This window comes from Amblyomma mixtum, chromosome 5, assembly GCF_055824585.1.
Source record: "Amblyomma mixtum isolate Tamu chromosome 5, ASM5582458v1, whole genome shotgun sequence".
In the NCBI taxonomy this organism is placed as follows: domain Eukaryota; kingdom Metazoa; phylum Arthropoda; class Arachnida; order Ixodida; family Ixodidae; genus Amblyomma; species Amblyomma mixtum.
The window spans coordinates 109,183,209-109,210,321 of NC_143016.1; the positions used below are offsets into that span (position 1 = coordinate 109,183,209).

General features: G+C 48.5%; 1 protein-coding gene across 7 annotated transcripts in view; it reads left to right on the plus strand.

Moving 5' to 3' along the window:
* Positions 1-27,113, plus strand: part of Ptpmeg (protein tyrosine phosphatase Meg) — a 293,236-nt gene that overhangs the window by 142,558 nt on the left and 123,565 nt on the right. For 6 of the 7 annotated variants that reach the window (XM_089545844.1, XM_089545850.1, XM_089545847.1 and 3 more), the window contains one exon: positions 26,050-26,206. In XM_089545844.1, coding sequence (XP_089401970.1) covers positions 26,066-26,206 — 141 coding nt within the window. In that variant the 5' untranslated portion in view covers positions 26,050-26,065. Of the gene's footprint in view, positions 1-11,006; positions 11,738-26,049; positions 26,207-27,113 lie in introns of those variants that run through there. The other variant, XM_089545851.1, reaches the window with a different exon arrangement.

Consider the following 27,113-nt stretch of genomic DNA (forward strand, 5'->3'; position numbering starts at 1 on the left):
TTTCTGTTATTTTACCAACTGTTCACTTCGCAGCTTGTGGATAGGATAATGCACTTCAAGAATAGTTCTCCATTTTTATTTCATCTCTGGTTGCGTCAGAGGAAACCTATTGTCTGCATTATTCTTTGGACCATAAACGGTGTTTCGCTTCTGTACACTGGCTTGCCTAATGTAATGCTCTTTCGCCGCCGCGGTCGGTATCGAACCTGCGAAAGACGCGGGTTCGATTCCCGCCGCGGCGGTCGAGTTTCGATGGAGGCGAAATATAGAGGCCCGTGTATACTCTGCGATATCAGTGTACGTTAAAGAACTCCAGGGGGTCGAAATTATCCGGAGCCCATCACTACAGCGTCCCTCATAGCCCGAGTCGCTTTGGGACGTTAAACCCCCATAAACCAAACCAGACCAGACCATTGCTCTTTACTGCTAAATGTCGCGCTCGGCGGACGGTGGATATCGTCGTGCTGCTCACAGCTCTCTTTTTCTTCTTTCTCCCCTCGTGGGCTGGTTCGATGAGCGAGCGTCCATGTCACGTGTAATACCCCAGCAACTATAGGTCTGTTCGATTCAGAACTTGTTCTCTGCACTAATTCTGAAAAAGTTCCGTTGGTGCCGGCGCGGTGCAATTCCAGTTTCTTGGTGCAGGTGCAGCGCCTCAGCAGCGTCACAAATCACTGGTGCGGAGATTTTCAATCGAGCGCGTGCACGCACAGGCCTTGTCATCCGCTATCCGGTTCTCATCCGTCGTGGTGTGTTGTGTTGCGGTGCGTCGCGTCTGTTTTTCGTGCCTCGTGGAGTCATGGACTACGACATCGCCGAATCCACTTTTATGGAATTTTCTGAGTCGTCAGACAGCGAAGATGAGGAAGCCGACGTGGTGCTTTCTTTTGCAGCAACACAGTTCGGACAGACCGCAACAGAATCCCCAACTACTACGAAAGCGTAGTAGCTAGGTATTTCAGCTTCGAATTCAAGAGGCTGTTCAGGCTGTCGCGAGAAACGGGAAAAACTTCTTTTAGTTGGCCATTGATGTTAACAAACAAAACGTCGGCTGCGCGCGTCGTCTGCTTACGCCTTCAAACACGTGCACCACTATCCTGCGCCTCCGTCTCTGACGGTGCCGCGGTTCTTTGCACCGAAGCGGCACCACGACTGCACCAAAATCAATCGCGGACGGTGGTGCAGGGGGCGCTGTGAATCGAGCGCTTTGGTGCAGCGCACCGTGAACCGGTTCCGGCGGTGCAGAGAACCACGGCTGAATCGAATGCAGCTTATGTTTAAACGCTCTCCCTTTTATGAAAGGTAGTGCGCTAGGGAACAGCTTACTCTCTTTTTTACTCCCATACAGGCGTATTCGTTTTTAGAGTCTATAGCGTTTTCTTCATTTTTAGCGTTAGCATTACAACTCCTATACTTGCGAAAAGTGTCCTGAGTTGGCGTTGTCGGTGGTGTGTGAAGCCTGGGTTGGCGGAGGAGAATGTAGAGCGAGGGAAATTTCCTTTCCATTTTCATGGGATAACAAAGAGGGACGAGGGAAATGGGAGAGGGACGAGGAAGAGATAATGGGAGGCGACGGGTGCCGAGCTGACGTGACACGGCAGCAGCTAATCAGAGTTGAGGGGGGGAGGAGAGTGTAAAGGGTTATTGCAGTAGGTCGCAGGGTGATTGATATAGACTGGATCACGCCACCCGCTCGCATGTCTGAACCCGTCAACGGCAGCGGCTGCTAATGCAAACGCATACTCTGCCGAATGAATCGCATTGATTGTCTTTGTTTTTTTGTTTTTATTACTTTTTGTGGTTGACTCAAATCCAGTGATGGCTGTGCCGCGATGGCGCTTCAATCGATTGAAAAGAGAACAAAAGAAAGGCGAACATTACGAAAGAAATAGCGCTACACTTGCCCAGCTGCCATATGCGTTATGCGACTTCTGTCATGTTGCTAGTGCTTGCGGTGTTACGCCTATAGGCGCAACATCAAACATCACTATAGTGACAAGGCCAGCGTCACCGAATGACGATGGGTATGACGGCGATGGTTACGATGGTGTTCGTTTTGCATAGAAAATAGTTTTGTAGGATTCGTGATGGTGATAGGCGTGGTGATCGGCAGATATAATTTTGAATGTGTACATGACTAAGGACGTTTATGCGGTCGGAAGTGTCCAGAGCGCCAGTAGTCGGGCGGGAGTTTAAATTCAGCGGCGAGATCGAGGAGTTTCCTCTTAGTTGCACGGTAGCCTTCCATCGTGGGGGCTCCCAAAAGTTTATCGAGTGTGCCCCACAGAGGCTGTAACGCGAGAGGCTGCAAATAGGCATGATGCCTATGGCGGCAGCAGATATCAAGGCATCGGCAGAATTGAGCAAAATTGAGGTATCGCTGCTACTGCGACAGTCATTGCATTTCTAGGCGCTTGCACGAAACGGGACTCAATTTGTGCCTGGTGTATACTTCGTGCGTGCAGAACTGGGGTGAATTCATGCATGAAAACATAAACGGGAGTAACAGCTCGCGATTAAAGACGGAATGAGCTTCCCGGAAGGCGATCTTAAATAGGCGTTTTTGCAGTGATGTCACTATGCGTTTCTGTGTTCAGCAAAACCGAAATAACCAGGAACTGTTCCTATCAGCGAGGAGGCGACCGAACAGCGCTGTGGTTTCCAGCAATTCTCACGGAACCTATACGAAACGCTGCACGTGTACGGCGCTGCGGTGTTCGTCCGCATTCTGTGCGCTTTCAGCAGATTGGTGGCATCGGAGTACGGGATGAGTTTAAAATCTAAACAGCAGGGATCGATAAAAGTTGGCAGTGGCTTAGCTCGGCTACGCCAGGATATACGTAGCGTGAGCAGTGGCGTCACGTGGCTCTGCGCCGGCGGCAGCAGCGGCGAGCGCGCGCGGCGAGGCGCGCAGTGACGTCACTCGCGCATGCGCAGTATGGTCGACGGATGGAGCACGCGAAACGGCGAGACTGTGGCCAGTGTAGCTCACGCTACAAAACTGTAGAACGTAAGCAATTCACCAGCGATTAGATCCACGACGGTAGTTTGTATTGTTCTGGCTCCTTTGAGCCCGCGTTTTAATTTGGCATTTCAGTCACGCCAAAAGCGCCTGTCGTAGTGTCGTGGTCGCAGTTGACTGGCGGCGCGTCCCTGTCGCACACACATCGCGACGCCGTCGTTCGCGTAACGATCGGAGTCAAAGAGTGCCGCGAACACCGTATATATGTGCGCTTATTTAACCGCTCCGCACTGCTTGCATATACAGCATGCGGGGCATATGCTGCTGCGTGCGCAAAAGGCCGTCACTTTTGCGACGACAGGGAGTGAAACTCAGTGAGGCATTGACACCGCCGCGCCTTGAATGCCATCTGCTTCTGGCGTGTCGAGCGTTTAGTAATGTTCATGATTGCAGAACTTTGCTTTCTTTGTTTAACTGGAGGCAGCTGCTGTACGACGAGGTGTGGCATAACGGTCCCCCTTTCTTTTTTAATTGTTAGTCACTACTGTGTGACACGTGCGTTTCGTTGTAGGCCGTATAGGCCTTGGCACTGAACAGTAACTAACCTCCTTTACTTGGCATTATTATTATACGGTGCAGTCGAGAAGCTATTGGCTGTTTTTTTTATTCCTTTTGCTTTAATGGCGTGCTATCTTCGCCTGCCTCCATTCGTGCGTTCGTGAATCCATAGGACCCACACGACTTTGCGAAGTCCGTAGAAGATTGCTTGGATCCTATATTCTGCACTTCCTTCTTTCCTGCCGCGGATTGAGGGATCTGTTCTATTCCTTATCTGTGGGTTTGGTCCAACACTCCCGAACACGTGCAGATTCGTTCCTCGTTACAACGGCCGATCGATGGTCCCCGCGCAGTGACGTCTTCGGCTGGGCCACGATGCAGTTGCGCGTCTAACTTTGCGTGCGGCGGCTCTCGCTTCCAGGAAGACTGCTTCTGCCCTCCGTCATTGGTAGCTAGAGCCCGGGCCGCTGCGGAAGCTACAGGGATCCCGGACTAGGGATCCCTCCTATAGTGTTTGTAAGGGGCGGGCCCTTCCGGCTTGCCCCATCGACCTCTCACTGTAAATAGAAATAAAAGTTTTCCTCCTCCTCCTTCGTCACGCGGTTATACACTCTGAACATGAATACGCCTATATGGGAGTAAAAATGGAGTAATGTGTCCTTTATTGCACTCCCTTTTATAAAAGGCGGTTCTCTGTAGGACAGCCTTCCTGTTTAGAGTGTTACATACGTTACAGGAGAATCCCGCGCTATCGGAGAAGCTCAGGGTGCCGAGCGAACACTGGTTCCAAGCTTGTGGAAGCTTCGGAGGCGCCACTCTGCGTCTGCGGCGTATTTGCGAGCTTGCGCGACTTTTTGAGGCAGTTTGTGACAGTACTTTAAAAGGAATGCTACCAAGGATTGCAGTACGTCTGTACCCCTCCCGCCACTATCCACGTTTTTTTTTTTTTTGTCTGAAATTTGGATAAAATGCGGGAAATGAAAGGAAGCATCATCGCTATTCTCTGGAACACGTACAGTCATGAAATTTATGAACGTGAACACAGCAGCGCGTGGCAGGTAGCCTACGTGGCGATACGCGGCGGCCGCTTTCGTAAACAAAGTGGAAATGGAGGTCTGTCCTTCGGCTCTCCGGAAGCAGGCAAAGCGGCGTACCCTTTTCCACCACGTTGCGGAAAGCAGCCGCCGCGTATCGCCACGAGTAGGGTTCGAGGCTATCTGCAACGCGCTGCCGTGTTCACGCTCATAAATTTCATGACTGTACGTCGGCCGCTTGGGATTAGCTACTCCCAAGTAGCTAATCACCTCGATAGAAATTCTTTTTTCTTTCCAAACCAACACGGATTCCGTTCTGGCTACTCATGTGAAACTCAACTTTTTGAATTTACGACTGACCTCCACCTAAACCTTGACTCCTTGTTTCAAACAGATATCATCTACCTCGATTTTTCTAAAGCTTTCGACCGAGTTCCCCACCAGCGCCTTTTGGCTAAACTTTCCTCCCTTTCACTGCACCCGCTGATATTATCATGGATTCGCAGTTTCCTAACTAATCGTTCGCAATACACCGTCATCGACAACCATCCTTCTACCGTTACTAAAGTTACCTCCGGAGTGCCTCAGGGCTCAGTTCTTGGGCCGCTCCTGTTTCTTGTCTTTATCAATGACCTTCCTGCTGGCATTTCATCATCCATCCGTTTGTTCGCAGATGATTGCATTCTTTACCGCCGTGTTAGCACTACGAACGACCAGTCATTGCTGCAGGACGACCTGAACTTGATACAAAGTTGGTGCTCTACCTGGCTCATGAAATTGAATGAAACTAAATGCAAGTTTATGCACGTGTCCCGTAAACGATCTAACCTGCACTTTTCATACTCGCTAGACAGGACCGCGCTATCTGAAGTTGAATCCTACAGATACCTCGGCATAGAAATAACAAGTAATCTTAACTGGTCGAAGCACATTACGTCCCTGGCTGCTAGCGTTTCTAAATCACTAGGATTCATCAGACGATCGCTCACATTTTCTCCCCCTAAGGTTAGACTAATCGCATACGAAACTTTCATCCGCACTAAACTTGAATATGCATCGAGCATTTGGAATCCCCATCAAGAGTATTTAGCACATATGTTAGAGGCCATTCAAAATCGAGCAGCTCGGTTCATAACATCAAATTATGATTCTTGGTCGAGTGTTACTAATATCAAATCCTCCGTTGGTTTACCTTCCTTGGCATCCCGTCGTAAGATAGCAAGGCTCTGTCTATTTCATAAACTTTATTATAATTTTCCCCAACTGCGTGAGAGCCTAATTTTGCCCCCTTTAAGATCATCGCGACGTTTGTTTAATTGCCGTAGTATCCAACGCATTCATGGTTCAACCAATGCGTTCAATTCCTCGTTCTTGCCAGCTGCCATAGCCGAGTGGAATGTCCTTCCTGACAGTGTTGTGAATGAAGTTAATTCCCTAAAATTTAAACAGATGTTAATTGATTTATTCCGCAAATGATTCCCGTTGAAGGCCCTTTTTCTTTTTTTCTTTTTTTCTTTCTTTTTCTTGTGTTTACCTACTTACTCGCTTGTTTTTCTTTTGAAGTGTTCACAGCTGTATCTACATGTGTCTAAGTTTATGTTCCAACTTTGTTCTTTGTTCTTTGTGACTTGATTACTGTTCGACCCCCCCCCCCCCCCCCCCCTTATGTAATGCCCCCTGGGGCCCTTAAGGGTAAATAAATGATGATGATGATGATGAGTCCAATTATGCGGTGTCGATCATTCGAAAGCTGTCATCCGTTCACAGTTCCCGCGACACGTCCCTTAAAAGCTTGCGCAAAGTTACTGTAGGCGCAGGTCTTCGTCAGCACCGTTGACGAAGGTGTCGGACTGGTGTTTGGTACGTAAGGTGTTTGACCGCGTTTCTTCGCACGAGATTCTTGACACAAACGGTTTCGGAGTCATACTGCGGCACGTCGACCACGGCGTTGCGTATGTGCGCAAAAACTTAATCATGTTTTGCCTCTTACCGCAGCGGTGGCCTAGTGGTTGAGCACCCGCCTGGCATGCGGGAGGTGGGGGGTTCGATCCCCGGTGTCGCCCGGTGTACCCACGGTACCACGATGATCGGCTTAATCAGGGTGCAATTCTTTGGAAATGGCTCTTTGAGCAAGAACGAAACCTTGATCAGAAGCGAAAATACCTTTTGCCATGGCTCTCTTTGGCCGCAGATGCCCTTGCGTCATAAAAATTCAGTCATCATCGTGTTTTGCCTCTTCGTGTCAAGAGGGCAACTGGAATTACCTCCACTTTATTATCCGCTTACTGTACCTTAGCTCTATTTCCCGCCGTTTTCTCTGAATGCTCGCTTTCGTGAGCGAAGCTCGGCGTTGGCAGTCGCCTTTTTTTTTTTTTTTTTTTTTTACGGCGAATAACCTGTACCGCTACGCACGATAGCGAAACCATTTGCGACGAGTTCATGACGGCAGCCGTGCGCGGACCGACGGTTCGTTGCTATCCCCGCACATGTGTCGTCACGGCTCGTCTTGCGGAGCTCGTTTTCCGTTGTCGCGCTCGGTTCGGCTCTTGCGTAGTGTTAACTCCCGGGGGTCGGCGCGACCTCGGCCTCCAGTCGCCTCGCGCACCCTCTCCGTGAGCGCTCGAAAACTGTAATGCTATGAGAGGGCCAAGCATTTTAAGGCGAAAGCCTATAATGCCTCATTGTTGTCGACAGAAGGTTATCAGCAGAGGTGTCACGCTTTGCGGTTGGTCGAAATGGTTGTGACGTCAGAGTGCGCGGATTCGAAGTAATGAGGTCACCCACGGATGCCTGACGCCTCCTTTTGGAGCACACGACAACGAATAAAATAGTTGTCCGCTCCGACAGGGAGCGTAGGCGTCCGTGTGTGACCACATTACATACCTCATTACTGCGAACAGAGCCACGGATACAACCGAACTCATCGATGCAGAGAGAGAGAGAGAGAGTGGTGCTAAAGAAGCAGTCAAAGTCGGCAGTCAAAGTGTGTAGTCAAATAAAGCACTAGTACAGCACGAACAGTCTCGCAGTCAATGCCAAACAGTGCGCCAGGAAAGGCTTTCGCCTTGCAGCACTTTAGAGAGCCCCCTGAGTTTTTTTTTCACACAGTGCTAGTTGTAATGGAAACAAGGGACTGCTTGGAACACGTGTGCGCCTCTCTGTCCGCGGTCTACATTTTCGGTGACCAGGTAATTAGCTTCGCTTCGCCTGCTGCAATAAAGCCCGCCCTGAGTGGATTGTGTGTATGCCGTGTCTTTGCGAGCGCACAGGTCCCTCCGATATGAGCGGAACAGAGAGTTTTCGCAAAAAAAAAAAAAACGGATTGTTTGGTTGTTTCTCTACTAAAGTTGAAAATGGCTTTTGAATATTATAGGCCCAGAGGGAAACTATAATTACGGGAGAAAGTGTGCTTGTCACACATAATTGTGGATTAGTCGTTAATTGATTGCTCAGACTTCGTTCAGTTTCGTATTGGATGGACCATGTACGCTGCATGCATACGGCCACGTGGGTAGGAGGGTCATATCATCGTCACATCAAGATTTCTTCGAAGGGAATGCGAAAAACATCTCCCTATATGCTCTCCTGTTATTCGTTTTTTGCGTCTGCTTCAGCCGTGTAGCTCTAGTTGTCTCGGAAGAAAGAGGAGAAAAAAGACCGCCTCTATGGACTAGGTGGGCTTCTATGGGAGTTCCCTAATTTACGTCTCTATTTTATGCAGCGGGAAATTTGTCCTAGCGCAAAACCCATCGACAATGCTCTCACGCCTGTCACTCGAGTCCCCATTGAGCTTCCTCTAGTCTGCGGTGACGTCACTAAAACTAGGTGTGAGCTCAATAGCACCCCCCCCCCCCCCCCGCCTTTTTTTTTTTCTTTAACGGTTGCCGTGAGCATGTTCGTATGCGCGCGCGGGCAGAGGAATCGCCCGGAAAATGAATACTGAAATAAGCTTATTCAAAGCGCACTTACAGACATAACGAATGTCCGGCCGCTGTGAAGGCCTGGTAACACGAGTTGCAAGTTTTTATCTCTAAGCTTCAAAAAAATAAAAATAAAAGAGCAACAACGAAATTGGATGTATAATTTAGTGTCTGATTATGTTCACGTAGTCTTAGAGAGTGTTTATATTACAGAGCACTTTCAGTTATTCAGAGAAACGAAAGTAATTTTCATCACGAGTGCTTTACAGCAAGGACCTCGGATAAAAGCAGCAGAGCTTAGGTGCATTTTGCGGCAAAGGTTTCCAGGCCTAAGTCCCCGTGACCGGCGTGAACTATAGCGCGGGCCCCCGGCTTTGGCGCACTGAGCGCTGCTACTCGCTGATTTTTGCGTCACAGAGGTGTCAGGGAGGAAATCCGCTTGAGCCGGCGCTAGAAGATTAGCGCTGCCCTCTCGCCAGGATTTGCGCCAGGCCTCCCGCCCACCTCCCTTTGGGCTCGGTCGCGCGTCAGCCTCTTGGGAGCTTTTGCGACAGGTGCTGTCGTTATTTTGTGTCAGACCAATCAGCTGTTCTTCAACCCTTCCAAGAAGCGCTTTTATAACTTCATTAAGCGGATTATTCTGCGCCGGTGTTCTTCTCTTTTTCTTTTGCTCGGGGTCGCGTGTTAAAATCGGGTCGCTGTGAAGTGGCCGCATTGCCCAACCTCTGAGAGCTCTGTTGTTGCTAGGCGCGCGTCGCCTGCATGCAACCAGCGAAGCAGTTGCACTTCACTGAGCTCTATACGTTTATGTTCCACGAATTGCAGCGACTCACTGGTGGAGGCCAATTGCAGGGCGGTTAGCTTGAGTTACCATGCAGCGGTCGCCAGGAAGCGAGGTTGGCGAGTGCAAGCGAGAAAGTCGCAGCTCCTTCGTGTGCCATTGGGTTGCGGTCGAGCTCATTCATTTCGCTTCACTGAGACGCACTTAGTAACGGAACTTCTGAGAAGCTCTGCGCTTGCGTGTGCTGCGGCTGTCGTCTCCTGATCTTTTCAACGACCCAAAGGGCATTTGTTCTACCCTTTAGGGTGGACAACTTGAGGGGAGTGAACTTTAGATGAGTGGACGGGTTTAGTAGGTTTGTAACCGTAAATGCGAGCTAAATGACTCCGATCTAACTGTTCCGGTCCGAAACGTCACGGCAGTACGCAAAATAATAATAATAATAATATGGAAACGCGTGCACTTTTCTCCGCGTTCGTGCACACTTTTGTGGTGCCGTTCTGGGAGACGATGCACTCGACCGTATACGCAAGGCTCGACCGCAGCTTTATTAGTTTTCGCGGCCGCCTCTACATGGGGCCACTTCTTCCGCTAGCTGACATTTTCAAACGTATGCGCTATAAGCGACACAAAAAGACGCACTCGACAGAGGACACATTGCCCTTGTATCGTGCGTGCGTGCATGCGTGCGCGCACGCGCGCGCGCGAACCAACTGGCTTTGATGTTAGCTTTGCTGGCTGACATAAGCGGTAACGTGCGGGTCATATCTACTAACGTTGGTAGGCTGGCGGGAGCGTGTTTATGACGGTTCTTAGGGGGAGACTGTGCTATTTGCGCTCTGCATGACTTCAGCTTTCTTATCGGAAAAGAAAACAACAGGGGAAATGTGTTTTTCGCGCATAAAAGTCGCTCCCTCCCGAGCTGTGCCTACTCCCCGATATGCACGGTCGAGGTTTGCACTTCAGGCGTCGCTAGAGTCGCTATAAGTCACTAGGATTTCGCTAGGGTCCCTAGGAAGTGACTATATGTGTCGCTGTTTCACTCCGATGCGCGACGAATAGTCGACAGAGGTCGTCGCAACGCCGGCGGCGATACTATAGGTAAGGATGGTGGTTGACCGTGGTATTCACGAGACCTTATCTATACTCGGTCATGCGTGCGGCGCCGAGCGCGACCGACCGAAGCGTGCAAAGCCGTGCGCGCACTGAAGAAGTACAAACTAAAAAAAAATGAGAAGAAAGGAAGCGGGAAGCGTGGGTCTCGTCGCTATATGCCGCGGCATCTCTTCCGAATTTTTTTGCGAAATTTTCGCCTGATCTTTTCTCGCGCGTCGTGAGAGAAACGCGAAGGTTGTCTTCTTCTCGCGCCGTTTTGCCCCCCTCCGCTGAAATCTGAAATTCAGAATTTCAAGCGGGGTTTCTGAGTCAGCGGTAAAATCGAAGAGGCTGCGAATGTCGACACTGCAGCGCGCAGCTGAAGCCCCCACTTCTGTCTGCGCGCAGCAGTGCGCACTGGCTGTTGCTGCCTGCAGTATACGCGTTCCGAACAGGCTGCTGACGCAGGCTGGCGCGAACGCGTCACAGCTTTCTTTTTTGTTTTTCTGCGCGCTCCTCTGACCTTCTCTCTGGATGTCAGGAGTAGTGAAGTGCCTTTCTTGGTCCGTTCTTCAGTTGTTCCCCCTTTTTTTTTTGCTATTTGTTTTAGCTCTCTTTCAAGCATTCCTCATAGCGTTGATTGACCTGTCTCTTTTTTTTTTTCGCATTTTGGTTCATTCCTCTCTTTTTTCCCGTCAAGCGCTGTCCTTTCGCCTTTCGTCACTGCTCAACATTATGCTTTCCCCTTTTTCTACTCCCCCGCTCCAGATAGGGCGCGCAATTTTTGTCCGCCTTTCGACCGCATATATGTATATCTCACTTGCTCGTCCAGACGATGTCGACAGCGTTGAGCGATTATTAGCAGGGCTGCGAAATCGCTGCCGTTGGAGGGATTTAGAGAGCGAGAGAGATGACTGCATGTCGCGTGCCGGCGGCGCGGTGCCCTTTCCCGGCGAGCGTTGCAACGCTGAATGCCAACCAACGCTCTCGGCATTCATCATAATCAACCCCGAGTGTCGCAGAGGGTACGATTACAATGCCATCCACACCGCGCGCGCGCGCAGCCGTTGGTAACCGCATAAAAGGCGCGCTCCGAGCCGAGCCCAGCTTTTTCTTCGCCCCCCCCCGCGGTCTCCGCTTTCCCCGAGCGACGTTCTTTTCGTCGTCGTGTAGCGCGCACTGAAGGAGACGGGACTCGGATCGTCGGCATCATGAACTGCGTCCTCGAAGTTGCCCAGCCTCGCAAAGTTGCCGCCAAGCGCGGCGCCGCGCCGGATCTGGTGCTGCCCGCATGGGGCTTGCTGGCCGGCTCGGTGAAGAGGTGTCGCTACGGCGGCACCCACGAGCCCAGCTTGACGGGCGTGTGCAAATTCTGCCGGCGTGCCGTGTGAGTAAAAATGTATTTGTATGTAGTCTGGTTTATGGAGTTTAACGTCCCAAAGCGACTCAGGCTGTGAGGGATGCCGTAGTGGAGGGCTCCGGAAATTTCGAACACCTGGGGTTCCTTAACGACCACCGACATCGCACAGTACACGGGCCTCTAGAATTTCGCCTCCACCGAAATTCGACCGCCGCGGCCGGGATCGAACCCGCGTCTTTCGGGTCAGCAGCGGAGCGCCATCTGAGCCACCGCGGCGGCTTCGTGTAAGCGGCGATTGGTCCGCTTCCGCGGGTGTTGAGCGGGGATGGATTGAACGGGCGTCGACGTCGACTCCATCCGGTTGTTGTTTTCACTGATATTTTATTATCTTGCTCTTTCTGGCTATGTTGGCGCTCGTCTGGCAGCGACAGACGCGTCTGTCGGCGAGAATATTGGATTAAAAAAAAAACCTCGTGCCAGTCGAGTCGAACCCGTGACGTCCCGAAGAATAGTAGGGGATGCCGTCCCACCGTTTTGAAGTGAATTGTTGTTGACGCACCCTACATATTCGCGAAACCGGGCTGTTATGGCGACGTCTTTATTTCGATTTCTTTCTTTTTTTTGCCGTTTCTATCTTACAAAAAGCTCCGTTTCCAACGAAAGTACTGCATCTGTGTCGCTAGAACGCGGTAATATTTTCATACAGGCATACTTCAGGTTGCCCTCAGCGGCCCATCCAGCCATAAACAGGTTACATTGGGCCCTTGTTCTGTAACCGCCGCAGCGCCATTTTCGCCGGCACCCGGTAGAATATGTGGGACAGACAATCAGAAGTGGTTGGGGCAGATAGGTGCAGGATAGCATCGAAACGAAACAAAGCAGGATCAACATATCTTCGCCGGTCGGTCGCTCGTTCCCGCCCGTTATCCCCCCCCCCCCCCCCCTCACACACACACACACACACTTTTCGCACCGGGCAGATTGTCACGCACACACTTGCGTCATGCAGCGTGTTCCGTTGTCTTTCTATAACGCTGCGGTCTCTCTGGGAAACTCTAAGTGGTCGGCCCGAGCTGTCGTCGCCGTCTAATTTGTAGCTATCTGAGGCTAAAAAAACAGCGCAAACGGGGACGAAGCAGAGAGAGGGACGACGCTGACTATCAACCAAGTTTTATTGCACGTTCACCGGTTGAATACTTCTCGTTCGTGCAAAAAAGGAAGGAGAAAGAAGAAAAAAAAGGGAAAGAGGGAAGGCGTGATAGACGAAAAACCACGTGGCATGAGTTTATGCCTTCATACAGAGATAATTAATTTCGCTGTCGCGAAGTGAAATGGAAGGGATGCTGACGCACTCTTCACCATTTTGCCGAATGTTGATGGCTTCTTCAATTTCTCTCGTCCGTTGGTCTGGGTAGGTAGATATGATTGTGGTGTTGCCAAGTTGGGGAGCACATTCATGCTCTCGGCAATGTCTTGCCAGTTCACTGCTGATGGCGCCTTTCAAAGATCTTTTATGCTCTTGCAGCCGTTCATTTAAACAGCGCCCTGTTTGGCCGATGTAAGTGTACCCGCGTTCCACTCTTAGGGGCGAAGCTTAACATCTTAACCACACATCAGTGACCACACTTTAGGTCAAAACAGTGCCCCCCTGAATTTTGTGAGGCAGTTACTGCGTAATTTCCTTTCCTCAAATACAATTTTCATTTTCTTCATTACGGCTCCTCTTTATCTATCTTCTTTCACTCCCACTTCCTCCCTTCCTCTACGGTGCGGTTCAAGTGTCCACCGAAATGACAGAGAATTACTGCGCCATTTCCTTTCCTCAAAAAGCGTTGCGTTCAAAGGGCAAGGCATCGCGCCGAACGGGTGCTGGCGTTCCGTGGACTCCCTGGCAGCGCTACAACGCGCTGTCGCGTTCCACTCCTAAAGGCGAAGCTTAAGCGTCATTAATTATCAATTAATTAGTATTCAGGCATGAATCAGTAATTAACAATTAATTAGTGATTTGTCATCACTTAGTAATTAGTACTCAATTATATGTGACGCCACCAGTGCCACAGAAACAGCGAAGGTGGTGCGGAAAACGCTTCCGCCTCTACCCACTTTAGACAGTCAAAGTGCCCCCTGAATTTTAGCCTCAGATCATGCACCAACCAGCCCAAATTTCCACCCTTTTGTAGCTATGTTCCTGCCACTGAAACCAGACAGAAAAATAACTCTTAGTGATTACTGCATCGCCCGAGTTAATGCATTATCGTGATCGCAATACAGTTCGTAAACAGCTGTAACGGCCGTGCTTTAATCCGCTGTACTATTTATAATCGCGCCCGGTTAGTCTACACGTGTTTCGTCCAGAATGGAAAGCTTCGTGCTCTTTCAACTGCTTTCTGCAGGATCGAGGCGCAATGAAAAGAATGACGTGATGATGAATGCAGTAAGTGTAGTATACAGTGGTATGCTGGATCTGCGTCACAGGCCAGCATGAAACACCTGCGGCATGCGAGGGACGCACAGTTGAGCTGTGCTCCGCATTGTTATTCTGTATATATATTTTTTTCTCTTACTTGTAATAGTTGTCGTTAATGGACACTTAATGCGCCAGACCAAGGCTTCGAGGTGCGTCATACAGCGGACGGCTGCGGAGAATGTCGTGATATGCGGAGTGCATATACCGCGACAGCTGCACAGCGACTGCTGTTGCTATTACCCCTACCTGCAGGCGCATAATTCAGTGTTGCTGCATTGAATTTCGTCTATTTGGTTCATGCGTTTATCTTTTTCCTTCCTCGCGGTGAAGCTCGTTTCCTGTCGTCAGCCCGATTTTATTGTCACCGACTTCGTTACTATGTGCCAGGGCGCTTTTTTTTTTTTTCCTTTTCTTTCACTTTACGAGCGCACTTAGAAGCCATCTCGTCACCTCCATCTGTTCCGATCGGGAATTTCAGGGAGTGTGCAGATTCTGCGCCGACGTGGCTCGTTCATTTGTCCAGGAGAAAAATAAGTGTGGGGTTTTTCTTGGTTTTGTTTTTCGTAAGACTCTGCCGAGTAAAACCTCTCGGAATTTCCGCGCCTTGTGAAAAAAAAAAAGGCGTTCAAGGAACTCTCCTCAGCTGGGGTTTTCGGTTAAGAATGTGGTTCGTTCGTGACATTAGTGTTGCTGCCTCCTTTATGCAAATTTGGGCTGCTTTTAATGCAGTTGAATTTTCGGTGCGTTAAAAAAAATGCGAATAGTATATGGGGGGGGGAGGGGGGGGAGGCGCAGTATAATCGTTTCTCACGGCGGACATTTATACCGCGCCGTGAGAAAAAGGATGAGGGAGGGTGGGAAAGAAAAGAAAGAGAGGGAGAGTCTTCGCATTGGAGGACTCCTGGTTAATTAATTAACTTCGACCGCAGATGTTTCTGTGTTTTGTTTTGTTTTTTACGTGCGCTGGCACTGCCGAGCTCAGGGGCGTCTTGTGCGTTTCGCCTCCATCGAAATGGCGGCCGCCGGGGATTCGATACCGCGACTATATGGTGGCTACCACGACTTTGTGCTCGGAAGCCGATTTCCCTATAGCGGCCGAACCCGCGAGCAGTGAATACTGCTAAGCCGGCTGTGACGCACAACGTTGCTAGGCTAAAAATACTCTTTATCCAGCTTAGTGCGCCGACGCCAGGGATATGTTACTTTTTGCTGGGCGAGTTCGGTTGACGTCTGTAGTAGTGCGTGCGGGTGCTTCGTGTCCCAGTGCGTTGGACAAGAGCGAGCAAAGGGCGCACCTCTCTCTCTCTCTCTCTCTCTCTCTCTCTCTCTCTCTCTCTCTCTCTCTCTCTCTCTCTCTATCTATCTATCTATCTATCTTCATTGTTAGGTCAGAATGATTCGAAGGGAGATCCGCCTAACGCTTATGAAAAGGGTGCACAAGCGGTTACAGTGTTCTGTTAAAACCTTCGGTTTATTGGGGTTTAACGTCCCAAAGCAACTCAGGCTATGAGGGACACCGTAGTGGAGGGCTCCGGAAATTTCGACCACCCGGGGTTCTTTAACGTGCACTGACATCGCACAGTGCACGGGCCTCTGGAATTTCGCCTCCATTGAAATACGGCCGCCGCGGCCGGGGTCGAACCCGCGTCTTTCGGGTCAGCAGCCGAGCGCCGTAACCACTGAGCCCCCGCGGCGGGGTAAAACCTTTGCTAAAGGCAGAAGTTATTGTGTTGTTTCTTCTTTTAGTTCCTTATTATAAACTGTTATGCAGTCTTGTTAAAACTCGGATTAGATATGTGTGAAAAGTGCTCAGCAGTGACTTGCACGTCGCTCAGGAGTGGCGATGCATTTTCCGCCCCTTAAGCACATTTAGCGTGAAAAAAAAAATTAATGAAAAAAATCGTATGGCGGCATCGCCCGTAAGGCAGCCTTCTAAGGCTTTCTTTGGCCAACAGGGGTGTCTGGATCACGGGTCTCTTTCAAGAGTAAAGAGGCGGTGCAATGGAACTCAGGACGGCGAATAAGCAAGTAGTCATGGTTTGAGAGTACGGGCATTCACCCCGTCAGCTTTCGTATTCAGCTGGCTGCATGGTTTTGCTCTGTCCCGCGTTATTTTTCTGTCATTTTGCATATAAAAGGTGCCACGTGTTCGGAACTTTTCTTGTGTCTAGTGTCCGATCCGTTCCTCGCGATTGTTCGTATTGGGACGATAAGTATGCGAAGTCGGGTTCGACAGCTTTCACGGAGTCGGGGGTGTACGTTTACGTGCAGAATGTTTCACCTAAGATTTTACACAATTTTCAAAAATAGGCTTTTTGAGTGAGAAAGGCGGTTTTTTTTGTTTTTTTTTTTTGCGGCATAGCATTGTCAGCCGTGTAGTACATCAGAGTACAGCTAAGACGTACTAACCAGAAAGAAGGCTGGTTATTAACTAATATTGAATAGTGAACTGTTCAACTGTTACTGTTAGGCTCCTTAATTATTAAGGGACGCGTAGCCCACCGTAAGTAATATCCATATCAGTTTTTAGAATTTCGAAAACGCGGTTACCCTCGGCGCTGTGGCCCAACAAATGTTGGCTATTTCGACGAGTTACCTGCACTGGAGGGGTTGCTTTGCCTGCAAACTTCTGGAAACCGCATGTATTTTGGCGCGATGTAGCCAAAATTAGTTGGTTCACAGCGCCGAGATTAACCACGTTTTCGAAATTCTAAGAACTGATATGGACTGGAAAAACTGTCGTGGACTGGATAATATGGACTGGAATGGATATGGAAACAGATATGGTGGGCTACACGCCTCTCATAGGCAGCCTTGCGGTAATAGTTAGAAAGTTAACTATTGAATGTTGGTTAACCAGCCTGTTTCGCACTCTTAGCCTTATTCTGTTGTACTACACGCCTGACAATGCTATGCCGAAAAAGCGCTCTTTTATCTCAAAAAAGCCTATTAAGGCGAAAGCCTTTAATGCCTCATACTGTCGTTAGCAGACGCGTCGGCAGGAGTGTCGACAGACGCGTCGGCAGCCGTGTCGACAGACGCATCGGCAGATTCGTCCGCCTTTCGGCGTCACTGCTTAAAAGGCTCAAGGTTCCAGCATGTATAAAGGCGCATCTAGTGAATGCATGGGCTTCATAAGTAAAATAAAAGGAGTAAAGTCAAGAAAAGGAAAATAAAAAATAAAAGTAAGAAAATAAACAAAAATAAAAACAAAATAGAGATTAGATGCGAAAATAGAAATAAAAAATAAAATTAAAAAAGGAGCAATAAATAAATAAAAACAAAATATGAAAAATAAAAAGTGAATAAAAACAAACAGTGCGCCAGGAAACGCTTTCGCCTTGCAGCACTTTAGAGAGCCAAAGTGCCCCCTGATTTTTTTTTAAACATTGCGTAAAATCTTAGGTGAAACACCCTGTCGAAAACTGACCCACGGCGCACTTCTCCGTGTGCGTGCAAAAGAAAGTGGCGAAAGCCGTGCGACCGGGATGCTGCAGAGCGGCGACAGGATGATGGAAGAGCGCGGAGCGTTGGCGTTTTTTCGGCTCTAAACGGGGAAATTTCGGGCCTGGAGAATGCACGCCGCAGCGCGTAAGCACACGCGTCACACTTCATCACACGCGAGCCATCTGGTCTGTGATGATGTATACCTGCGTCAGCTTTCGTTCTCTCTTCCCGGAGTTTCGTTGCGTCGGCGTGCCCCCCCCCCCCCCCCTCCCATTCTTCTCCCTTTCCCTCTTGCCTTCAATATATGCTCTGCCGCCCGAACTGGAGACGCAACAGTGCATGCTATATAGAGGTCTCTTAACCATCGTACACGAGCACGCCTCCGTTGCGGCGGGCGTTGCGTTAATTTTGTTTGCACTGTCTTTGTTAACTCATACTCCTAGAAAAAAAGATAGTACTTACTAACTTTTGGGGTAGTAACTGGTTGTCACATATGTTACTACCCCGTTAGTAACTGCAGTTAGTAACGGGAAGGTTAGTAACACTTACTAACCCATTGATTTAGTAACGGCTGCTACCTGCAGTTATTAACGGGAGGCTAGTAGTATTTACCAAGAAAATGAATAGAAACTCGCATCTTTTGCTAGATTCATCGTACGGTGCATATGCTGGCATGGCTTGTCAAATTTATGCGTACTCGAAAAAAAAAAATTCCCAGTCAATTGACGAATTCCGGAATCCAGACAGAGCTATCAGAGCGTCCTGGCCGTAAATCTCACACTTAGGTTTAAGCTTATCGCGCATCGCATGTAGAAATTATGCGAGGTGATGGCACCAACAACCCTACCGTGCGCGCACAGAGGTTCAGAAAGCAGGAAAAGCACAAATCAGAAAGAGGCAGGTAAATCTTTCTCCGTACGTACGTCAGACTCTCATTTACAGGCTAGTGGCTCTTACCGGTTGAGCTAAGATGCCAGAGTTAATTATGAAGTTGAGATTGTAGAAACCGCTTAGTCCTAACCATATGCCCCTGCAGAAATGTTTAATTACAAAACTAATTTATTAGTACAACAATCTGTGTCAGTTTATACTCTTGACATTATTTTAGGGTTACAGGAACGGTTACTAACTAGGTTGTAACTACCGACCATAGTTATACTATAAAAAGGTAGCAAGGGCTACTTTCACTAACTATGCCTTGAAGAGGGTAGTAAATATCTGATAAAAAGTAGTAAAACGAAGTCTGAGTTGGTAACTGCTGCACTTACTACCTTTTTACTAACTTCTTTTTTAAGAGTGTAGATGTTCTACACCCGAAGGTATGCAGTGCTATTGAGTTCTGTGAAACAGCCGCAGCTATTTTTTTGTTTGTTTGTTTGCTTGCTTGTTTGTGTGCGGTCATTACATTGAACATGAACTTTAAGCCTCGGAAAGAAAGCTGCATAATTTACCGCCACTAAACATTTAGTGCATTTTTTTTTTCATCATAAAGGGCCTTTTGCGCACGCAGTGCGTCACGCGCGCGGGGGGGGCTGCTCTTGAATCCGCTGCACTTCATGCCTTTCTTTCTGCCTCGAGAAAGTTTTGCGCTAAAGGTGGCGCTCTTCGAGTCACGCTTGGGGTAAGCATATATGCGCGTTTCCTGTTCTGATTATCTCTCGGGATTCTTTAATAGTTACGATTCGACATAGGGCTTTGTTTGTTTATTTGTTTCGCGCGCCTCAGAAACGCAACTTACAGAGCGTTTTCAGCGCGCTGTAGTACGTTTTACAGCGGTGGCTGTTAGTGCGAAGTCGTTAAAAAAGAGTCGGTGGAGCCGTTCGTGGGAAAAAACTGGAAAGGAAAGGCGCGGTAGCACTCGTGGCGAGGAGGAAGAGGAGGTTATGAGCTGAGAAAAAGCTAATGCGTTCAAAACCGTCTATAGCGTATAACCCACACAATCTTGGTCAAAAGTCTTAAGGCCAAAGGCTTCTCGCTTCAGCCCAATAATAGAGCCACTAAGGCTTTGTTAAAGACCGAAGGACATTGAAATGCTAGTAGAAGGTTTCTTATGGATGTAGAGAAGCTTCCTGCTTGACTTGCGTCTTGAATGATCAGCTAAGCGCAGCATTCTAGAGACATTCATTTCGCTGCAGATGATCGCTGTGGCCTTGGGACTTTTGACCAAGTCTTTACAGCATATACTTCGGGCTCACCTGCAACGTTTTATGAATCGATATTCGGCATGTACAGTCTAGCCCGGTTATAACAAAGTCGGCGGGAATCGGAAATCACTTCGCTATATCCGATATTTCGTAGTATGCGGACTACGAAAAAAAATGCAAACATCGGCATACCGATTTATTGCCGCTGAAAGAAGTCGTCCAGCGTCCCCTGAACACGTTTCGCGAGTGCGCACTTCAGGATTGCGGCTTCCATACCATCCAACTGCGAACCAAAGATCTGGTCGAACTCCGGACTCCCGAGGTACATCCGTAGCGTGTCACAGCTGCGATGGCCGCTGCGGAGGTGACCGGCTTAGGGGCACAACTAGCATCGTCGCATTCGCTGTCGGAGGCGCTCTCCGCCAAGGCCTCTTCCATGACACTCCCGGCAACTTCTTCAGTCGTCAAGTCCTCGGTGGCAACAAGGTCCTCGTCGGCGAAAACGAAGTCCATGTTAGACCCGCAGGCACAAGGTTCAAGTCGCTAGCGGAATCCCAAAGCTGCTCCAAGCAGACCGTCTCGGCGGAGAGAACTGCGATTGGCCAAGACGGCCGCTCTCTGCGACGTCATCGAAAAAAAAAAAATCGTCTCTGCTCTTTTTTACATTTTTCCCCTGCGCGGCGTGCTCTACCGCTCTACGCCCTGACGCCGTTCAAGGACGGCGCGACACGAGACCGGCGTGCCATGCGATGCAGTGAAGCAACCTTTCGCTCCGCAGCAGAGCAGACGACGCCACGAAAGGACGCCGTGAGCCGAATTTTGCTCTTATTTTCGCGGAAAAAATCGCCTCAAGGACGCAAAAATGTGTTGATTGGCAGATTATTTTTCGGTTGCTATTAAATCTCTTTGTTATATCCGCTGACGCGCTCTTATTTACTTCGTTAAAACCGGACCCAAAATGTATTGAAAATGCAAAAATGGGAATGGGACATTGAAATCCCTTCGTTATAACCGCTATTTCGCTATAAGTGGCTTCGTTATAAACGGGCTAGACTGTATTAATCATTTTTTATTTTATTATGAATGGATGTTCTATGAGCTTAGCTTCGGGAATGAGACTTCCCTGCTTTCGAAATGCAGCCGATCTCGCCCCCGTCTGGTGCAGCGAGCCCCGAACAAAAAGCGCCTCTGCTTTCCGCGTGTAGAAGTGGCGCGTCGAATTCGACCTCGGCTCTGCGTAACAGTTGTATCAGGTCCTGCCATGCGAAGAAGGCACATTCAACCGCCGTCTCGCCTCGCTGCTGGCGCCGCGCTGCCGCCTCCACCACCGTCCCCATTTTTTTTCAAGCTTGAGAAGACGCCTAGCAACTCGCATTCGTCGGCTCTTATCTCGGGAGCCCTTCGGTGCTGTATCCGAGTCATAGTGCGAGCAGGTGCGGCGCCTTTTTGATGCTGGCTGCACTTGATACATTCGGGCGCTGACGGGGAGTTTCCGGAAGAGTGAAGGCACAGAAAAACGAAAAACGTAAATAGGAAAAGAAGAAGCTGAGTCTGCTTGTGGCTTGCTCGCGCAGCCTTGGATTCAGGCGAACTATATACACCGTGCTGGCCGCGTATACAGCGGTGTTGAGTGTATCTCTTCCGCCGTATCAGGTTCTCACCGCTTCCTGGCTGTGTGCCAAGGCTGCAGTGAAATGGTTTTCGTGTTTCGATAACTTCATGTAGACGCGACTGACTGCCGCCTGTAAAAAGCAGTCCTGCTGCGTTTACTGGGATTTTTCTTTCTTTTTTTGCCCCTGCCTACCGGAAACCGTAATTGCGCTCTCGTGTAAATTAATGATGGTGCGAGGGAGCTGTGTACGTGACTGTAATGTCGCCGGCCTCTTCACAGCTTCAAAGCCTTTCAAAGCAGCCCAGTTGCGATGCTGGCATGCCTAAGAAAGTTAACGACTCCTCGTTATTGAGAGCTGTTCTCAGCAAGTGGTTTCTCCGTTACACATGCACGCTGGTCAAAGCGGCGACAAAGAGACGTGTCAGTTCTGTGCCGTCAACTTGCGCTCACGGCGTTCGCTTTTTTTTTTTTGTTTATCGGAAACGCGAATTTAAGCTTGACGCGAAAAAAATATGCTAGATGTTTTAGGTAAGACTTCAGTAATATTCAAAAATAGGCTTTTTGAGGTAAAAACATGACTTTTGTGGCATTGAATTACCTGTGTTGGCGGACCCCAGAAAACCGGTGAATCGGTTTACTAATCTCTGGTAATTGACTTTCTTATTATCACAGTTAGACAATTGTTTGCAATTAGAGGTTTGTAGCCGGTCTTTAGTAATAGCTATATCAGTAATTAGCATTCGAAAACGCGATTACCCTCGCGCTGTGGCCCAACTAATTTTGGCTACACCATGTCAAAATACATGCGCTTTCGAAAAGCATGCAGGTAAAGCAACCCCTCCAGCGCACGTAACGAGTCGAAAAAGCCAAATTTTGTCGAGCCACAGCTTCAAGGGTATATATACTGTCATAGACAAGTTATGACATTTAAAAAAATCGCTTTACCTCTTTTCCACAAAAACAGATGCATTCAACCTTGCGTTTGGCTCAGGATAGCCGTGTCGCTTTTGCGCCATGACGCAACGTATAGTCAGGTGTTGGTGGCAAGTTGGGCGCCACCACTTTTTTTTTTTTTTTTTTTGGGGGGGGGGGGGGGTCTTTTTTGTCGGAACTGCTGAAAGACGTACTGCCGTCTGCCAACATTTTTGAAATTGGAATCGTGGGGGATACACGCTTTTATGGAAATCGTCAAGCAAGCAAGCATACTTCACACACACGAGGCACACTACAATTAGGCATTAGTAGTTCAAAATATATCCGCAAAACACAATTTTGCACCCACTCGTATACCCCATTCATGGGACCGAGCTCCTGCTGCATGAGCCCATGGCGCTTGTCCGTTAAGCGAAGTTATTTTATTTAAAGGGGCTCTCAATAAAGGTGCGGTATTCTCGGGATGTTAAAGGACGTCGCTTCACTAATATCCACCAGCAAGGATTTTTTTTTAATGCGTTTTGTAGAAGCTGGGTTATCTGTAGTCAAAATTCTAATTTCGGCGTCTTCGCGCCCTTCCCTCTCCTCTCATCACTTTTTTGCACGCTGGAAGGTCAGTGCTCCACCGTCAGACCGCCAACTCACCACCATCGTCACCAGACGTGCCGACGACCAAGCAAAGCAAAACATGCATGAGCCAACCGGCCTAAACACATGCTTTCACAAGTCTGTTCAGTTTACTACGTTAAAACCCTACCGCTTTTCTTTTTTTGCTGAAAACACAAAAGCTGCTTTCTGATTCCCTGCTAATTTATTCACTCGGTAACTTGTTGCGCAAATAGTTTTCTAGACAGTGTCACAAAACCTTGTGCACACGCAGGATGGAACGTTTTGAATGTCATGGGATGACGACCGTGGAAGAAAAGGGCTAATGCAATGCAGCATAAGTGCAACAAGCAGCAGAGGCAGTAGGTCCGCAAAGAATAGCAGTTTAAACGAGGGCTCTGGTGCAGTGTACCAACAAGAAAAGTGTAGCACACTGAAAACTTACAATAAAATATGGTTTATGGGGAGTTCAACGGTCCAATGGGACTCAGGTTATGAAGGACGCCGTAGTGAAGGGCTCCGGAAATTTCGACCACCTGGGGTTCTCTAACGTGCACTGACATCGCACAGTACACGGGTCTCTAGAATTTCTCCTCCAAAGATATTCAACCGCCGCGGCCGGGATCGAACCCGCGTCTTTCGGGTCAGCAGCCGAGCACCATAACCACTGAGCCACCGCGGCGGCTAAAGGAGGGCGGGAAAGGACTCGCCAACTTTCGCGCGCGATTGTGGATTCTCTGCTGCGTGTAGAGGCGTGTTGTTTATCTCAGCTGTTCATGTCGAGAGGATGTAGTGATTGAGTGAGTCTATATACCCAGATGGTATTTCAAAGCCCCCTTAATCACGCTCGCAGTGGCGGTGAAAGTGATGAAAATTCAGCTGGTTATGCTGCTGTAACGTCTTTGCTGTGTAACAATTTGCTGTTTTTCTTTTGTAGAGAGTAGTATGCACATCCCAGGGAAGGAAATCATTAATTTTCAGTTGGAAAGTCCAATTGGAACCATTTTTTTTTTTCTTGTCAGAGCGGATGTTACGGCGTCCGAGTGATCTCTCTTGTGGCCCGAGGCGTGGGGTACCTAATTTATTTTTTGTTTTACTCTTTCTCTCCTCACTCTGCACTGGGGGAATGCAGTGAGCCGAGCTCGATGTGGGGTTCATTTTTCATTGGATTTGCATACAGAACGTGTGCATGGCTCATGATCTCAGCCGTGCGGCGTTCCACAGCCCCCCGCTTTTGTGTCAGAGCAGAACGCCGAATGACCGACAGCGCTTTACGTGCGCTCCCGTTAACGCGTGAAATGCTGCACTTGGCGACAACTTTTTTTTGGCAATGAAGAGAAAGGTACAGGCGGCACAGGGGCTGCCGCCTCGCACGTATGCGCGGTTGCTTCGCTCCGTCGCTCGGGCAGCTGGCGCCATCTATGGAAGCTTCTTGTAACTGCACGGTCAAACTTTTAATTTGTCGTAACTCTCAAACGTGGAGAGTGCGCTGTTATGATGCCTTAAATGACGGGCACCGTGTTTTAAACAGAAACTATAGACATTTGCATCGGGTGAGGGACTTGTCGAAACGACTGCTCTCTGGACTTAGCTCCCCTAGTCTTCTTAGCTACCGACTGTAGTGCTTCCTCTCCTGCCTTCGTCTTCTCACCTCCTCTTCCTCGTAGCGCACAGCCTTTCGGTCGCGGACATGTTTTTTTTTTTTTTTTATGCTTAGAACTCGCTGAACGATGCTCATAGATGCGATCGAATTTAAAATATGCAAGATGTCAAGTGCAGGCGACACGTAATCCGAGGCAGAGCTTGGGGACGATGATGTTACCACCGGCCGACCTCTCCACCTTTCCCTCATTAAAATTCCTTTCTCTCTCTCTGGGGACGATGATGGCATTCGAGCAACGCCATGCAATGAAGCCAAAGGCCAACTGTGTTGCAGTGAAGCACACGCAGTGGAGGGCTGGGCAATGACATGCGCCGTCGAAAGTCTACAGCGTGGCTGTACTAATCACAACTTGAGCTTTGTGTCGTGTGGGTGCGTTTTTAAGGTTCAAGAATGCTGTGCTAGACAAGAGGAAAGGAAAAAAAAGTGTGATTGGGAATGAATGCTATACTACAAGTCATGCTAGCTTCTGCAAATTCGTGTCGTTTTTTTTTTTATGTGGGTGTGGAAATTGACAGAGGATCAGACTTATTACTGTTGGGAGTGCAACCCGATTTATTTCCTAGTATTAGTCATCACATAACTGCATGAGGAGATTGAAAGTGCACCGGCATCATTATGGCTCCAGAAGAAAGCTAGGCTAGTGCAATTGAAGGCAGAGAAGTTAGAACAGAACCAGTGTTGACTACTTTGAGCAAGTAAATAGGAAGAAAGCAGCTGTGGAGTAATGGCAGGAGAAAAGTAGGAAATCGTAATGTGTGTGTGCATCTGAATGTCATTTAGGGATGGATGCAACAAGGCTTCTTTTTACATCTCAGACAAGCTTACTTTACTGCAAACATAAAATGCACGTGCATTGAGCACTTTTGTGGACGTTCCGTGCAAAAAAAAAGCACGCAATAATAAAGGCTGCTTATTATGGCTGATGGTAAACATACAGTATTAACAAGGCAAAAAAGCTTTCTTTTGAAGCACTCTGGAAAACGTTACAGTGGCAAGTTTTAGCCTAGGTGTCATGGCCTTTAGTAATGGTCGTAACACATACACGAGCAGATTGCTTGCATGGTTTAGGTACTTCATGGAGGATGCATAATTAATTGTTGTGTGTGGGTAGTGTGTATATCTATATTTCTTCATACTTTTTTTCTTAGTGTAACGCAAGACTTTCAGTTTCAGTTGACACTTGATACGGTATTTCGTTATCTTTGATTCAGGATTCTGTTATCATTTCTTTGTGAAGCCAGTAGTTTTGCAGCTCCACTGCTCAGCCTGGAGTGTGGTCATATACTTTGTGCTATCAGCTACTGTTGTGCATCTAAGATTAGTGAGCTCATCTGGCTATTCTAGCAGTTTTTTCTTTTTCTCCCCTGTTAGTGAGAATGGGGTTAGTTTAATTCAGTTAAGCTGTGCACCCCTCGTTAGCATTCCCCCCCCAAAGTAAGAGCGTCTTTACCGTCTTGACGTGTGCAGTGGCTGGCGAAGGACCATGTCCAGGAGGGCCTTGGGCAGCTCCAGCGGCACCTACCACGTCCAAGCCTCCGAGTCAGCCCGCGACGCCAAGAGTGTCAAGTCCCTCCGCTGCATCGTCTTCTTCCTGGACGATAGCCAGCATACCTTCGATGTTGAGGTGCTGCAACCACGCCTGTTCTTCCTCTTTGTCGTCTTCGATTCTAGAAGCTGTTTTTCACATTAGCACCACATTTTGGTAGTGCAGCTCAATTTGTTGGTTGCATGAAGCGAAAAAAATACAGAGCTTAAGCTCAGACAGGTTCACTGGAAGGTTACACATAGGCCATCATTAAGTTCTCATGCAACAGTGAAACATGTTAATTTGAGTGAAGCAACCTTCATGGTTTGCCATTTTAGTGCTATATTATTATAGTGCTGCACTGTGTTAGTAATGGTAGCAGCTGATTGAGCCCAGATTTTTTTTTTTTTTTGGTTTAGCAGATTACCATCAAGAACTGCTATTCAAAAATTAATGAGTGTGTCTTCCTTCCGAGGTACTGATGAAAGTGATTGGTATCAACTTTGAGATGCAAAGAAAAAAACATGCTAGTTTGTAGAACTGTTTTCTGCTGAGCTAAGGCCTGTTGGCCTTATGTTGGTACATTTTTACGCATCCCTTCCATCTCTATCATCACCGATTGTAACCCTCTTTCTTTCCCTCAAACGACGGTAACTGTGCCATTTGTGCTGAAAATGGCACCAATTGATTCACGCCTTTCGCCTGTCGCATTCGTACCTGTTGAGACCATTGTGTTGAAAGCTACTACCTGATGGCTTAAAGCAGTTCGGCATCTTTTGCACTGATCTTTTCAATGCCAGTCTCATCAAGACCATAGTTACATCATCACTGATGTATTTAACAAGAGTTGTACCAGCAGCCCTGTTCTTGTGAACTCTAGTTACAGTGCTAGTGACACTGACATTGAATATGTTCATGCAGGTTCCGATGCACGTTGATATCTGAGTCACAAACTCGCACTCGACCTCTTCCCTTGCCTTGTCACAATGCATGCTATTTCCGTGTG